The 17,111-nt window shown below is 38.9% G+C and overlaps 1 protein-coding gene across 2 annotated transcripts in view; it reads left to right on the top strand.

Moving 5' to 3' along the window:
* Positions 1-5,395: 5,395 nt before the first annotated feature.
* Positions 5,396-17,111, top strand: part of MED13 (mediator complex subunit 13) — a 96,304-nt gene continuing 84,588 nt past the window's right edge. For both annotated transcript variants that reach the window (XM_059047664.2, XM_067020548.1), the window contains exons 1-3: positions 5,396-5,610; positions 7,426-7,660; positions 15,951-16,119. In XM_059047664.2, the coding sequence (XP_058903647.1) occupies positions 5,545-5,610; positions 7,426-7,660; positions 15,951-16,119 (470 nt within the window). In that variant the 5' untranslated portion in view covers positions 5,396-5,544. The remainder of the gene's footprint in view (positions 5,611-7,425; positions 7,661-15,950; positions 16,120-17,111) is intronic.

The raw sequence follows: 17,111 nt of genomic DNA, 5'->3' as shown, positions 1-17,111 counted from the left end.
CTGAGGAGTCAAATGACTATCTCAAGTAGAATAAAGATAGGGGGAGGGGAATATCTCATTTGGTTATGCAGGTTTACAAGCCAGATTTCAAAGTGAGGAAATTAGGGGGAACTGGCTTCAAATTTAATATTAAAATAAAACATTCATTGAGAAATAAATGAGGTTGAGAGTAGATGCTGTACTACTAAGAAAAATGGCAAGTCAGGGCAACTGTCAAGATAATTCAGGATATTTGAGGCTTAGAACTGAAAAGTGTTCTTATTGTCTCAACTTGCTAATTTACTTTATCTGTTTATTTCTATTTTCAACTAAGAGTGTCTGGGCATTCACTAAATAAAACGGTTTGTAATGCCTCAGCCTTTTGTTTTCTATTGAATTAAGTACAACATTAAACCATTAACATGACCTTAAGGAAATCAATATTGCCCCCGGGCTCAAGACCACTTACTCCACAGCTTAATTGGTCCTTAGCTTTCAGCTTTTGACTGTAGACTTGTATTATCCAACACAGTAGCCACTAGCCACATGTGGCTGTTAGGCAGTTGAAATGTGACTAGTCCAAACTGAAATGTGCTATAAGTGAAAGTACATGCAGATTTTAAAGTTTTGGTTAAAAAAGCAAACCATCCCAATAATAAATTTTTATGTTGACTACATGTGAAATAATAGTATTTATGTTACATTGGGATAAATATAATACATAACTAAAATTAATTTCACCTATTTCTTTTTTTCTCTTTTAATGCGGCTACTGAAAAAATTTTAATTATTTATTTAGCTCTTATATTTCTACTGGACAGAGCTGCTCTAAACCCTGGGATTTTTCAGGATCAGGAGGGGAGCATAAGTCCTAAGGCCAAGCATTGCCCTTTCCTGGACTTTCTCAGTCTCAGGTGATGTAAGTTTGTCACCCTTCCTGGAGACCTGGCACCTCCATTTTCCCATTCAGAATGGAGCCCTTAAAAGGATGAAGTGAAAGAACAATTTTATTGTTTTATTTTTTAACATCTTTATTGGAGTATAATTGCTTTACAGTGGTGTGTTAGTTTCTGCTGTACAACAAAGTGAATCAGCTATATGTATACATATATCCCCATATCCCCTCCCTCTTGCGTCTCCCTCCCACCCCTCTAGGTGGTCACAAAGCACCGAGCTTATTTCCCTGTGCTATGAGGCTGCTTTCCCACTAGCTATCTATTCTACATCCCAGCTTCCCCTTCCCCTTCCCCGTGTCCTCAAGTCCATTCTCTATGTAAAGAACAGTTTTAAATGTAGATCACTGAGTGAATCCGTGTTTCAAAGAGTGGAAGACAATAGGTGATTATTGACTCAAGGCAACCTCTCAGTTCATCTTAAGATTCCTGGTTGGCTCTCCTATTTTACTTGGATTATCTCTTTTAATTGTCACAACAACTCTAACATATATATGTGCTATTATTACATGCATTTTATAAATTAGTAAATGGAAGTCAGGGAGCTAGCAGGCATGGTGTGGAGTTTTTTTTTAAACCTTTTTTTTAAAAAATTTATTTATTTATTTACTTTTGGCTGTGTTGGGTCTTCGTTTCTGTGCCAGGGCTTTCTCCAGTTGCGGCGAGCGGGGACCACTCTTCATCGCAGTGCGCGGGCCTCTCACTGTCACAGCCTCTCCCTTTGTGGAGCACAGGCTCCAGACGCGCAGGCTCAGTAGTTGTGGCTCACGGACTTAGTTGCTCCGCGGCATGTGGGATCTTCCCAGACCAGGGCTCGAACCCGTGTCCCCTGCATTGGCAGGCAGACTCCCAACCACTGTGCCACCAGGGAAGCCCTGGTGTGGAGTTTTGATCCTAGTTTGTCCAACTGTCCTAGTGCCATATATGGCAAGATTATGAGCCCCTTGTGTATCCTGTACCTTGTCCTTACATGACCTGACTGACACATTCTAGATGACAAATATGGGTAGTAAAATGTATATATAGTATGACTTCAACCATATATATATATATATATATATATATATATATATATATGATATATATATGGAAAGTCATGGGCATATGGGGGGTAATATACATTAAAAATTTTTTCATCTTTACACTTTTCTATATCTTCCAAACTTTTGACAATGTACATATACTGTTATTTCCCTTATTCTTTAAGTCACACAAAATGTCATTTTAAGAGAATGTATGTGGCTACTGACATGTTCTGTGTATGCGGACATTGCTCTTTTCTCTCCTCCCCATGATGTTTCCAGTCCTCTCACAGTTGGTGTCCCTTTCCTCCACTTTGCTTCTCAATTCTTTCCCTCTCAATCTCTCTCTTCTACTTTTTCACCTCTCCCTCCCGCCTCCCCAGCCCCTTCTCTCCCTTCTTTTTGAGAAGATTGACATTCAAATGAAAAGTCGGTCAAATGTTACTTCCCACCTGGTGGGTTTCAGGCAGATTCTGCCTCTGGAGTCCTGAGGAAGGTGCTCAGCTTGGGGGTGGGGGGTGGGCAGTGGAGGGCAAGACTTCTAAAAAGGATGGTTTTAGATAAAATGGAAGGTGGGGGAGGACTTTTCAGAGTGACAAAAGCAGTGGGAACAAGGGTCTGAGGATTCTCTCCGGGAAACAGAGATGAGCAGAGGGTCTCTCACCTTACTGGGCCTGGAGATTTTGCTGTCTCCCAGCGTGGGAACTCAGTTAGAAAGGATGTGAACCTTGTTGATTTGAGCTCCTGGATTGAATTAGTCCTGGTTGTATAATTGACTTTGATATGTGGGATCTGAATTGGGTTTAATAAGATTTAACTGTTTCAAAGGGCTTTATAAGAATTCATTTTATCCTTCAAATCTGATTTCAAATGCTACCTACTTTGAGATGCCTGCTCTGACTTTGGTGCTCCTCCTCCAGCACTCCTATTGTGCCATAGTTGATACATACATATTAAAGCAATTACCTACATTGTATTTTATCTTATTCTGTGGGAAATGGTTCCTTTATTGCCTTGCTTCAGGAATCTTTAGGGATATGCATGTATCTTATTCATATTTGTATCCCAGGCCTAGCACAGACCAGGAGCACACTCGGTTGAGCATCAGGTGCTCAATAATGATTTTTTAAAATATATTAATGGCTAACATTTAGTAAATACTGTGGCAAGCCCCATGCCTGCACTGTTTCATCCACCAGACACTTTAGGAGAAAAGTACTTTCATTATTTTATAAAAATATTTATTTATTTATTTTTAAATTTTTGTCCATAGTGGGTCTTAGTTGCGGCATGTGGGCTCTTCCCTTGAGGCTCGAGGGCTTCTAGGTGAGGCACGTGGGCTCCAGAGCGCGAGGGTTCTGTAGTTTGCGGCAGGCAGGCTCTCTAGTTGAGGCACGTGGGCTTAGTTGCCCCGTGGCATGTAGGATCTTAGTTCCCCCACCAGGTATTAAACCTGCGTCTCCTGCATTGGAAAGTGGATTCTTTACCACTGGACCACCAGAGAAGTCCTGAAAAGTACTTTTATTTTCCCTATTTTACAATGAGAAAACTGAGAGTAAGAGAAATTAATTTGCTCTAAAGTCAAATTTGATCCAAGATCGGCAAGTGGCAGAACTTTTTCTATAGGCCTTTGGCTTCAAGATCTGGATTCTTCACCACCATGCGTGAATCTATATAGGTAGAGGAGGAAAGCTTTTTAATCTGTGGCTGAAGAAGTGACATATAAGAATCCATCATTATGTTACAGAGGCAATTAAGATAAAAAATTGGTAAAGTCCTAACTCACTCACTGATATCTCCAATTTTTTGAATCACCTTTACTTCTTCCTCCCTCCTTCCTTTCCCCCTTTCTTTCTGTCTCTCTCTCTCCTTCTCTCCCAGCTAAAACTCTCAGGCAAAAAATGTTTGAACTCCTACGTTGAAGTGTAATCCAGTCAAGAACTAAATGTTTTGTGGGAAAGGGAACTAATGTTTTGACTCCTACTTTTTTACCATTCATTCATTTGCAAATTTACATCTATCAAGCACCTACTGTGTGCTAGGAACCTTTTTTTAGACACTAGAGATGCAGCGCTAAACCAAAGTAAGTCCCGGTTCTCATGGATATGACACTTCAGTGGGCACTTTACATACACTGGTTCACTTATTCCTCACAATAGCCACACCTAATGAAGACAACAATAATAGATAACTCCAAACAGTGTTTATCTGTGCCAGGCACTGGGCTACAGTGATTTTTTTGTGTTAACTCAATCACCACAACAACCTGTGAGGTAGGGGATATGTTTTCCTCATTTCACAGATGAGTAAACTGAGACACAGAGAGGTAAGTGATTCGCTCGAAGTTCGAACCCAGGCAGGGTGGCTCTAACTCCCAGGCTGTTAACCACAGGCTATATTGTTTCGTTTATGTTTCTTAACATCACAACTTTAAAGTGACCGAATCCTCTCTCAGATCATCTGACTCCCAAGCCCGGGGGTTTGCTCTGCACCCCACGGCCTTGTGGAATAAATGAGAATGGCTTGGAATTTTTGCAACACTTTCTCTTCCAAAGAATTGAAACTGATTTCAACGTAATTCTCAGATTTGTGATGTGAACCCTCTTGTTCTGTAAATTCTCCGGCAAGGAGAAAGATAGCGCCAGGGCCCGGGTCATCTCACACTGGCCGGGGCACCCAGCAGATGGCGCTATTTTAGTGGCCACCAGCTGGCTACCCCGTCCCCCTGGGCTCACCGCGTCTGCTGAAAGCTTCCCGGCCCTCCCTCGCTCCCTCCTCTCTCCTCCTCCCCACGGAGCCCGGGCCCACGTGACCTTCCGGCGGCCAATGGGCGAGCAGAGAGGGCGAGCTGGTCCCTGTGGCCGCCATTAAAGCGAAGGGAAAACCCGTGAATTCGGATTAAAGGGGGAAAAACACCGCCCGCTGGGCCCACAAAATGGGGGAGACTACGGCGTCCCGGCGGTGAGGCCGCAGGAGAGCGGACGCTGGTCCGGCTTGGCTCAGGGACGACACGAAGACAGAGCCAGAGAATGGTCTGAGACCGCAGACGCCGCCACCACCTCCGCCACAGAGGAGACTCTGGGCTTAAGGACATCGCCGCTGCCGGGCCGGGGGCCTCTGCTTCTCTCCCGGTTCTCGCCCTTCCCGCCCCTCTGCGGGCGCCTCTCTGCCCGGGAGAATCCTCCAGGGCTTGGGCTCTGCCCTCTCGGACTAGATTTTAATTATTTATTGTGTAATTTATTATTTTTTCTTGTGGCAGGGGCACACATCCCCTCTGTCCCCCAGAGACGGACGAGCGTCCGCGGGCTCCGCGGCGGCCTCAGTCCGGCCGGCGGGGCGAGCGCGGCGCGGCCCTCCCGCCTCCGGCCCTCAGCCCCGGGCGGCTGGGTGCCGGCCGGGCGGCGGGGGCTGCTCGCGGCGGCGGGGGGGGTGGGTGGGGAGGGCTGGCGGCCCGGCGGCCTCCTCTTCCACCGCCCCCCCACCCACCACCCCCCCGCCCTCCCCGGTGTCTGTGTTTCTCTCTCTGGTCGGAGGCGGCGGTAATGGCGGATGGTGGGTTGTGGCGCCGGCGGCGGCTGCTGTGAGGGACGATGAGTTCCTCCTTCGTGCCGAACGGGGCCAGCCTGGAAGATTGTCACTGCAACCTCTTCTGCCTGGTGAGTGCCGGGCGGGGGCCGCGGCGAGCGGGCGGTGGGGGAGGGGCCGCGAGGTGCGCCCTTGGGCCGTGGGGGAGGGGGTCCGGGTCGGATCCAGATGCCCGAGTGCCCGGGCGAGGCCCAGCCGGAGCCGGCGCCGCGGCAAGCTCCGTACCAGCCCGGAGACGCGTTCCACCCCCGCCGTCCTGGGCTCTGTTTTAGGAGTGTCGGCCTTTTTTCCTTGTTTCCGACTCCCTTGTCCTCACCGTAGTCTTCAACTTGGGCTCCTTATCTGGCAGGACGCTAGCATTTCCCTCTGTGTTTCTTGCTTAACTGTTGCTTTTCTCCTTATTGACCATGTACCCCCTCCTCCCACTTTCCACTATCGCCCGTTCTCCCACTGCCTCACTCTGCTCATTTGGTTTCTCCCAGTAAACAGGACCCCGGAACTTAGGCACTCTTGTCGTTTTGCGTTTTTTCATATGAATCAAACTGTAGGGGGTTAGTTTCTTCCTTGGGTGACTTCATACTCTGTAAAAAACAGTAAATGCCATTTCATATGTTTTTTCTTTTAAACTCTGCAAAGAGTTTGCCATTTTGACAATTTCTGGCCGTCTTGCTTTTATTAGAACATTATGTTTGTGTGAGAGTGGAGCGGGCTGATGGAGGAGGTGCTGTGGTTCTGTACTAAATGTTTTTATATTTGTCTGTTTTGCCTGCGTTTTTAGAATGCTTTGAGGAGGCTGCTCTTCCTTTTATTGGAAAGTCAGGGGAAGCTGGATGTAGGGAAGACAATTGTGTAGGTTGGCCCAGGTCTGGGAACATCCAATGAAGACTTTCAAAAGTACCAACTGTTGCAAAATTCAGTCAGTCTTCAGTTAGATAGTAGCTTAGCTGCATAAATGATTTAAAGTTTCAGTAACTTTCTTTTTTCGTTTTCCCTGCTCTATGAGAAATATTAAGAGAGTGTGTAATAGGTAAGTGAATTGAGTGGGCGGAGCACAACTAGTTGGCAAGTGTAAACTGCCAGTCGTGTATCAGCAGTTCCATTTTTGGCACCTTAGGCTTTGCACCTTTAAGTTAAAGAGTTACTGAATTCGCTCTGATGAATTTCCTTCACGATGCTAAATTGAGCTCTTTAATGCCTTTCCCCCTTATAAAATGTTTTCTTGTACAATATCCATTTATCAGCATCTCTTCAGATGTAATAAGACAAACAGGTTTTACGTTTCTGTCTTCTCCAACTCAGTCTATTTTTGGTACTTTTAGGATCAGGTTCTTTGAAGATAAGACTAGCACAAATCTGACGGTTCTTTGTGAGCAACTATTTGACTTTTCCTAAAAGGGATGTGTAAAGATTTAACAAGATTTTTTAAAAATGTAGTTCAGATTTCGTTAGAGCCATGACTTTTATAAACATGGAATGATGAATCTTTAGAAGTTAATTTTGTTATAAGTTTGACACCAAGAAACAAATGTAACCAGTTAGAACAGAACTTAGGACAGAGAGTAAATGTTTACTCAGTGTGCAGCATTAAAGTACATGTTTATATTTAACATTGTTAAGTTTCTTTTATTTCTCCTTGGGACACATATTTATTGACTTGCTATTCAGTGACATGTCAGTATTAATTTTTTAACTGTCTTTGTTCTTTTCCTTTAATTTTTGGTTGCTGAATTATCACAATAAGCATTTTTTTTTGGGTCAGTCTGCTTTAATATCGTAAGCATATGTTGAAAATTGTAATGTCTTAATGAAATAAGGGACTTTAATAGTGAGTACTTTTGATTTGGAGTGAATACGCAGTAATAAAAATCATGCTTTCTTTTCTTCAGGCTGACTTGACCGGTATTAAATGGAAAAGATATGTATGGCAAGGCCCAACTTCTGCCCCCATTCTGTTTCCGGTGACAGAGGAAGACCCCATTTTGAGCAGTTTTAGTCGCTGCCTTAAGGCAGACGTACTTGGTGTTTGGCGGCGAGATCAAAGACCTGGAAGAAGAGAATTGTGGATATTTTGGTGGGGCGAAGACCCCAATTTTGCTGACCTTATTCACCATGACTTGTCAGGTGAAAGCAACTTATTTCTAACTGATGATATAGCAATGTTGTATACTTTTCTTAAAAACATTTTTATGAAAAATTAAGATTTCTTTGGTGGAACATTGTTGAGTATGAAACCAGAAAAAATTCAGCTTCATGTTTTATTTCACTGGGGTTATTTTATTTTACTTAAAATTATGCATATTATGGCAGTTTTTTTAAGCTTTGAATAACTTTATTCTGTTACCACCCAGCTTTCTCATGAATTTCTGGCAGACAGGGCCCAAGGAAGACATGTTACATTAATTAACTTAAGAAAAATGGAATTGGGGGGCCATTTCCTAACAAAGTCATAAAAATACTTTGGAAGCCAAGTGTAACTCATCTTTGAGTCAGTTCTGCCACTGCTCTCTTCTGTATGAATGTGTAAACAGTTGTAGAAGGATCTAGAAATGATGTATTGTAACTTTCTCATGTTTTTCCCCCAGGCATATAGTTACTTTATGATTTTTATTTGTGGTTGTTACATTATTAACATATGAAGGCATATGTTAATTTTCTTATTGGAAAGTGATACTTTTATTTTAGATACTGTTCCATCAAAGACTGTCTTTGATATGAAACAGTGCCAACTTGTTAGCTTTTACAGTGGGACATGGGATCATAATCTGAAAAGTTAGAGAAATAATTTTATGAGCAAATCAGTAAAATTACTTGTCTTGTTTTCTTAATATTTAGGACCAAGTGTTTAGAAGGAGAAACTATGACTTCATGTAATTACTGAAGCTTGTGTTTACTTTAGAGTCCATGTTAATTGAATCTTTGATAATAGGAATGTAAATGATTAGTTGTTTGCTGCTGGGTACCAGAGACTTCAGCAAGATGTAACATAATGATTCTTGACTGGAAAATTTAAGATTTTTAGATAACTAAAAAAAGTTTTCTTACTGGAGGTTGAGTACTCTGACGTTTCTATTATTGTCTATTTGACCTATAGAACCTATATTATTTTTGAATGTAATATAATCCAGGTGACTATCTCAGACAAGCACTTAGTAAGACCAACGTTTTTGCAGGAATATGTGTGTCACGTTTGTTTTGATAGTTGCTTTTTACTTTCTAATGAACAAACTCTTAAGTGTTAATACTTATTTTTGAGAGTGCTTGCAGTTCTTTTATGATAAATGCTTTCCAGCTTTTCCAGCTTTCCTAATATCTTGCTGGAGAGTCTGGCCCTTAGTTTTAAATATGTAGTGTGGTTCAAAATATGTTAAATGATGTGTTTGTATATACGTATATATACGTGTATATGATGTAATATTCCTTTACAGCATCAGCAAGATGATGCTTTGTAATAGTCATGCCAAAAGCTAAGCCTGCCAGCTTCCTTTTTTCTTTCATTGACTTGGGTATGCTTGAGTTACTTTAATCTTTAAGTGGTCATAAAAACCACCTTACTGAAATATTTGAAGGCTGTTTTACTGTTGTTGATAACTATAAATACACTATACTGGCTGACTTGGGGTTTCAGTCTTCTCAGTAAAGTTGGCAGAGCATCTGAACAGACCATCCCCCACCCCCGGCCCAGAGTCTATGAAACACATTTCGTGGAATCAGAGATAATTTTAACAGATACGTAGTATGTCTTACCTTAATAGGCCTAACATTTTGAAAATTAAAAGCCTATTAAAGTTAAATGTAAGCTGTTTTGATGTATATTAAAATATTATGTGGGTATTTTTTCAGTGTTTCATGTTATGTGTTTAAATATGTTTTCTCCTGAAACTTCAGTTATATAAAAAAAAATTTCTTCTCTAGTTTAACTGTTTTTTAGCATGTTTTCTTTAAAATGGTAATACCAACACCTTAAAATATTGATTTGAACATAATGAAAGTAATTTTGGAAGATTAGGCTTTGTCAGATTTTGCTGAATGCAATTGAAGTAGTAAAGAAAAATATATTAGTAGTTGTATGTAATCATATTTACTGTTCCAAGTCTGTCCTGTACTGTTTTAAACAGGTGGTGTAGCCAATGGTATTTTTATAATGTTTTAGCTTTTTTAACTTGTCATTTACTTTAGAATGTTTTTACCTAAATCAGACATATCTTAGAGAATAATAAGGTCTTTGCAGATAGAGTATATTTGTCTCGCCCTTTTGTTTGCTCCAGGGACACCGTCTGCCTCCCTTTTGGGGTAATTAGTCTGCCTCTGTCTCTCTAGCTAACCCCTTTTTCATTTCTTCCCATCTGTGGCACTCTATCCCCTTCTTTTAAGCTCCCCTGAGAAGAGAGCAGCTGGACAGTAGGGGTGGCATCAGCTGCAGGAGGCAATCCTGAGTTCCAAGTGGAGGTGTAGTAGTGAGGAAAGGGGAACTGGAAGGACCCAGGTGGTAACAAAAAGCTGGTTAATTTAGTTTCAGCCTGCTCTTCACAGGCAGAGTCCTTCTGTTTGCTTCAGCACCTACCACATCTTGTGACTGAAATATTTGTGATTATGGTGATAATGGTGCCCCTCTTGTTGGTGAGGGAAGGAGGGAGGCATTCCTTTTTGCAGATTAGAATTCTCACTTTTTCTTATTAACTCAGTAATAAAAGTACAGAGTTGCCTTTGCTTAACCCCCTTAATTGCCTTTGTGTCATCCATAGTGCATTTTTTAAAAGTAACTTTTTGTTTTAAAAGTTTTAGATTTACATGAAAGTTAGAGATAGTATAGAGAGTTCCTGAATAACAACCCTCACCCAATTTCTTTTATTGTTAACATCTTCCGTCAAAATGTACATTTTTCACAGCTATTGAACCAATATTGATACATTGGTATTACCTAAAATTGATACTTTCTTTGGTTTTCTTTATTTTTACCTAATGCCTTTTTTCTATCCTATGATCTTATCAAAGATACCATATTACATTTAGTTGTCATGTTGCCTTTACTGTTCTAGACAGTGACAGTTTCTCAGACTTGCTTTATATTTGATGATCTTGATAGTTCTGAAGAGTTTGGTCAGGTTCCATAGTGCCTTTTAAATTTCTGCCTGCCTCTTACATGTAGCACATGTTTGGGTCACCTTCCTTTCAAGATTTGCTGATATGTAGAAATAGAATGTAAACTGGTTTTATTGCTAATTGGTAAAAGTCTGTTACAGCAAACCAGATGTGATTTGATACATACTTTAACTCTCAGTTACTTGTTTTGTAGCAGTAGTCGATACTGTGTAGTAATTTGCAAAGACTTGATGATTTTTGGGTCAGGATTTGTGCTAACTAGTACTGGCCTAACTGTTAACATTCCAGAGAGATAATTTGTTCATAATATCCCTTGAATCCCAAAGCCAAACACTTTTTTTTTTCTTTTACTTTTTGCTCTGTTCCCTCTAAGAAAATGGATAGTTGTATCAGTATCCATATGTTTTGATAGAAAAAGAATTGGAGAACAGAACTCCTCTTTGATTACAACCTTCTAAATTTTAATTTTTTTAAATTTAAACTTTGTAGCAGTCCTCATTCAGTGGTTGTGTGATAGAGATGTAAATGTGGTGGTGGGTAAATTTTAGCTTAATTCCTCTGGTCAAAAGTCTTTATATTGGTTCTTTTAAGTGTACTGTTAGTTTGCTTCAGAGCAAGGTTGTTTCATTATCATTAGTGTGTTCTGGAAGGAGAAGAGTTTTGTGGGTATTTTTATTCTATGCCTTACCCTTTTTTGAATTTTATTGCTGTCATCATTGGCTTTTAGTTTTTCCTTTGAAACAAAAATAAAAACAACTGCTCCCTCTCTGAGGTTTGCATCTTAAAAAGAAAATCATAGTAGCTAGAATGTGATAAGACTCTTTGAGAAAACTGATACCTTGAGAACTGAAAAAACAGAATCAGTCCGGGCTAAAAATACTTATTTTTCCTGGCTCCTGTGGTGTATATATGGGATTCCAGCAACATGTCCAAATACTTTTCATTATAACAGAATTTCATTGTAAATAGTGTCAAACTAAACAGGCCATTGTTTAGTCTCAGACTTTAATTTTGGATGCTTTTACTGAAGGATTTTTTTTTTAAATTTATTTTTGGCTGCATTGGGTCTTTGCTGCTGTGCATGGGCTTTCTCTAGTTGTGGAGAGGGGGCTACTCTTCGTTACCTTGCGTAGGCTTCTCATTGCGGTGGCTTCTCTTGTTGCTCTAGAGCACAGGCTCAGTAGTTGTGGCTCATGGGCTTAGTTGCTCTGCGGCATGTGGGATCTTCCCAGACCAGGGCTCGAACCCGTGTCCCCTGCATTGGCAGGCGGATTCTTAACCACTGCGCCACCAGGGAAGCCCTGAAGGATATTAATTACAGTGGAATTTAACCTTAAGTGGCAGCTTTAACAAGGTTGACAAATAGATAAATAGCAGCCAAGTATACGAGTTTAGTGTCAGCCAAACTAAAAACTTGTTTTGTTCCCCAGGTAGCCAAAGAGAGTTAATTCATTTCTGTCTTCTGTTCCATAATTTACTTGTGACCCAACTTATTATGTTTGCTAGTCTCTAGGGACAACTTTGTTTGCCGTGCTTTTTTGTGTACTATCCATTTTGAGCAAGAAAGTGTGTCTTTTAAACCTTCAAATCAAAGGTAAGCATATTAGGCTTCTTTTAAACCAAAATTTTTCAGGTTTTACTGATCAATAATGCTGCCAGTTTAAGGCTGTCAGTAATATTTGTTGAATGAATAGCTTATGAATGGGCAATTGTTCAAGACAGACACTGAGCTACACATTTAAACATTTCTCTTCATTCTTTCAAGAAATACACAGTATTTTCTACAGTGATCATTTTTGGCCCATTTATTATTCATTAGTGCATGTGGCACTTTAATAGTTTGGCAGACTTAGGAAAAGATTCCTGTTTTACTGGCTTACCACTGTGGAGATATTTAAAGATATCAGTTTTGAGAAAACTGAGTACAAGTGCTAGGTATATCAACGTTTTTTGTTTTTTTTCCCCCACTCATGGAGAATTATTTTGATGACCTATCACATACTTTTGCATCACTATAATATGTATCCTCAGAAAAAAATTTTTATGGAAATCAAATTTAGCATTTGAACTTACGCATTGTTTTCTTCAAATACTTTGTAAAATTTTTTTTAAGTAATGATGCCGATTAAGAGTTCTAATGCTAAGGGTAATGGAACAGTACTAAAAACAGAATTGAAGCTGTTTTCTCTGGGGATACAGATACAAGAGGAGGAAAACATTTATTTAAATACATTAAGCAGACATTTTCCATTAGGCTATGGTTGATTAAGTTCAAAAGAGCTAGGTAAAGATTTTCCATGTGTTCGTCCTCCCTTTTCTGTTATAATACTGGTGTTGAGATTCAAGGACTTATTTTAATTAATGTAAGAGACTGTGTCTTGGATGGCTTAGTCGTACCATTTCACTTTAAGAAATATATATTTATTTATTTATTTGGCTGCACTGGGCCTTAGTTGCGGCATGCGGGATCTTGAGTTGTGGCATGTGGGATCTTGAGTTGTGGCATGAGGGAATCTTTTATTTATTTTTAAATTTTATTTATTTTATTTTTGGCTGTGTTGGGTCTTTGTTGCTGCCCACAGGCTTTCTCTAGTTGCAGCGAGCAGGGGCTACTCTTTGTTGCGGTGCGAGGGCTTCTCACTGCGGTGGCTTCTCTTGTTGTGGAGCACAGGCTCTAGGCTTGTGGGCTTCGCCATATAGGTGAAGATATACTCGATATTTGTTGGCCTTAGAAAATCCTAACAAGTGGTCTGTTTGTTTTATGCATAACTCCCATTTAGTGTTAATGAGCATTGTGGGCATTTGAGGGTATAATGTAAAATGAGTAGTAAGTTCACCTGAGTTTCTCTAGACAAAAAATTTAGACCAATGTGAGAGAAATGCTTGAATATTAATACTGGTTAATTTTCTAAACTATATTTAGTATTCTTAAACTATTTAAGTACAGGTTTAACTGAAATAGATTTTAAAAAAATAAAACTATAAAATATTCAGAATTTTATGTGAAAATTTACATAAATTGTATTTATGTAATACAGTTGTATTAGTTACTATTCTAAAGATTTTTAATTACTCTTTTGGGGAAGAAGGCAAATTCAGTCTCAAGTTTTTTTTGTTTTGTTTTGTTTTTTGCGGTTACGCGGGCCCCTCACTGCTGTGGCCTCTCCCGCCACAGAGCACAGGCTCCGGACGCGCAGGCCCAGCGGCCATGGCTCACGGGCCCAGCCGCTCCGCGGCATGTGGGATCTTCCCGGACCGGGACACAAACCCGTGTCCCCTGCATCGGCAGGCAGACTCCCAACCACTGTGCCACCAGGGAAGCCCCAGTCTCAAGTTTTAAGTGAATAATTTTCTGATATTTGAAGTTTATAGTGACTGTACGACCTTGAAACGTAATGTTAACTATGTGTCTTGGTTCTTTGTTGGTTTAAAACTTGGAAGTAGTCAGAAAAAAGATTTTGGTAGGGGCTACTTACGTATGACAAATGTTACTGCATTGTGCTTCCTAGAAGGTAAGGATTTTTGAGGTAAAAGGCAATAAAAATAAAAGTACACTAAATAGGTTATGAAGAAGTGAAGAATTCCGGCATAATTCTCTTGGAATTAAGAATATGTGTACTTTTAGTAATCATAAATCACATAACTTTAGGTAAAACTCTTAATGTTGTAGGTATTTAATTTTGAAATGATAGAACCTGATTAGGCTGAAAGCAGATTGCAAAAGATTCTTTTTTTTTTTTTCTCTCAGCAACTCACAAATACGCTTGTGATCTAGACCTTTTAAATAATTAAAGTGAAGTCACTGTGTGCCACTTCCCTTTTCTTCTAGCCTGTTTTCTTTAATAAAGTGAAACTTGTAAAATTTTGGCTTTAAATGGAAGTAGATAAGGATGTCTAATATATAGTAGGATGTGAAAAACTTTCTCTGTTTATTATTAATGATTTAAAAATTATTTCAACTCTCAAGTATTGTCATTTTCTAAAGCTTACCTCATTTTTTAAGAGCTTACCTTTTTTGAAAAAACACAATTAGTTTATTTGAAAGACTTCAACTATAATTTAGGGAACACTTTAAAGAACAACATAAAATCAACATTAACCTTTGTAGTGGCACAAATTTCTAGTGCAGTTAAAGTCCACTGTCATGCTTTTGAGTTAATGTTTATTCTGCCCATTTGTTTTGTAAGTTATGAATATAAACCATGTGTCACTCTTAATATGTCTCTGCTTTTATTCAAAAACATCTTAGTTTATTATTTTTCTATTGGAATGTTATATACATTTTTAGTGTTTAATTAAGAAAGATTATTTTTACTTAAATTGAAAGAAGACCCATATTTATAAAATGTTTATAAAGTTACAGAAGTTATAGAAGGATACTAAATTATATTTGAAATAGCAGTTTAAAATATTACAAAAGTTAAAATGCTGACGGTAGTAGCTATTTATAGTAGGATTCCTTGGATGCTTTGTTACAGGTATGAGATGGATAGAGAGTAAAAAGGGTTTTTTTCTGAGCTACATCCATACTTATATCAAAGTGACTGCGTTTTTGTTATTGTTTTTTTGTTTTGTTTTGGTAACTTCACTTGGGTGGTTAATAGATTTGCTGGAAAAATTGAGGCTGTATAGTTAGTGAAGATTGCTATAACTTTATATCAGAAGTGCCATTTAAAATTTGTCTTTAAATTTTTCTCCCTCCAAGTAGAGAATCCTGTACTGAATAGTCAGCATGGGAATCATTTCGTTGTAATGAGACCTAAGGTGGCTGATAATGCACTGCTTGTTGGGCCCTTTGCCAAAAGCTTCCTTTTTATCCATCACTTATTTTTATAGTTGAGTCATGGATTAGAATGCTGATGGACATAAAATATTTTGAGTTTAATTATTAACTGTCTAGTTTTTTTGGCAAGGTCAGTTTTGTAAAGTAACTAACAAGTGAGCCAGCTTAGAAATTGGCATCTTAGGTGTAGACTATGTAATATTTCCCTTGGTTATACAAATGTCCTTTTCATTTATACAGAAACCAAATCAGTCTGTTTGCAATATATCGTTGCCTTTTTATATGGTGGAAAAATAATTTTCAGGTAATTTAATAGAATACATGGCACTTTGGCCTTTTATTCTCTATGGAGTAGCTTTGAAACCTGATATTTTAATGTCTAGAGAGATACCAAAGTGATTGTAGCTCACTATTCTGAGGTGAAGTAGGGTTTATGAATTTAGGGATTAAACTATCACACTTTTTACTTAGCTCTAAGTAGATATAGTGCCACAGTGTTACCTTTTGTTTCTTTCATTTCTTTTGTAGAAGAGGAAGATGGAGTGTGGGAGAATGGACTTTCCTATGAATGCCGTACTTTACTTTTCAAAGCAGTTCACAATCTGTTGGAACGGTGTTTAATGAACCGGAACTTTGTACGTATTGGCAAGTGGTTTGTAAAGCCTTATGAAAAAGATGAAAAACCTATAAATAAAAGGTAAGCTATCTTATTTAAACTCTTACTTGATATTTCTTTAGGCTTGGTAATTTTAATGACTTTATAGAATATGTCTGATAAAACAAACTAATATCTTGCAGACATATTCAGGAGGTTAAGTTTGGCAAAGTACTATAAGTATTTAGTTTTCTTTGACCCCTTCATTCTCTCTTTTACATATTTGAATAATTTTCTTGCAATGGGGATAGGCTGTGTGTCAATGCAGTGGCCTAAGTTTTGATTTGGGATGATAGCAAAAATGTGGGATGAAAGCAGAGACTTATGCATTGAAGTATACTTTTTTAGTACTAGTGGAAATACAGTCATGGTACTCTTAAAATTAAGCAGTATTAATATTTGTTTTTAGATGGTGATCTGTAGTCATCTTTTGGGTTGAGGTAATCCTTCTCATTCTCAGACCTCTGTTTTTGCTCTAATTAAAGTAATTTAAATTTGTAATTTTCTATATAAGACGTGTACTTTAGGGGTGTTTTTCAATTTTCTTCAACTTTGAATTAGGCAAATATAGGACACTTAATTTGTAGGATAATTGCAGATGCACAGAACACTTTAAGACCTATAGTGTTAAAAGCTTTAGGTTACTACATTCTCTGATTTAAATAATATAAGGCACAATCTGTTAGACGATTTCGTCCCAAGCAGTTGTTGAATTAGTGACACTTCAAGAGAGACGAAACAATGGTGAGTAAGATGGGATGTGGGAAAAAGAGAAGATGAAGGAAATTTATTAGTTTTCCCTAAAAGATGTGAGGATTTGAAGTATTGTTTGTGATTGTAATTATTGTTGAGATGTCATTTTTTTATGTCATGTGCACATCTTTTTTCATGTGCACCCGAAAATTTTTCAGACTTCCCTTATTAGTTTCCATGGAATGGATGACTAGGTAAGCCCGGAGAAATCAAGAGTCTTTCATTTTTTTCTCTCTGAAAATTAAAATAAACCTTTATTGTCAACAGAATAAATCGTACAA

This window comes from Kogia breviceps, chromosome 19, assembly GCF_026419965.1.
Source record: "Kogia breviceps isolate mKogBre1 chromosome 19, mKogBre1 haplotype 1, whole genome shotgun sequence".
In the NCBI taxonomy this organism is placed as follows: Eukaryota; Metazoa; Chordata; class Mammalia; order Artiodactyla; family Physeteridae; genus Kogia; species Kogia breviceps.
Note: the sequence above shows the minus strand (reverse complement) of the source record. Positions and strands in the feature narration are given on the sequence as shown.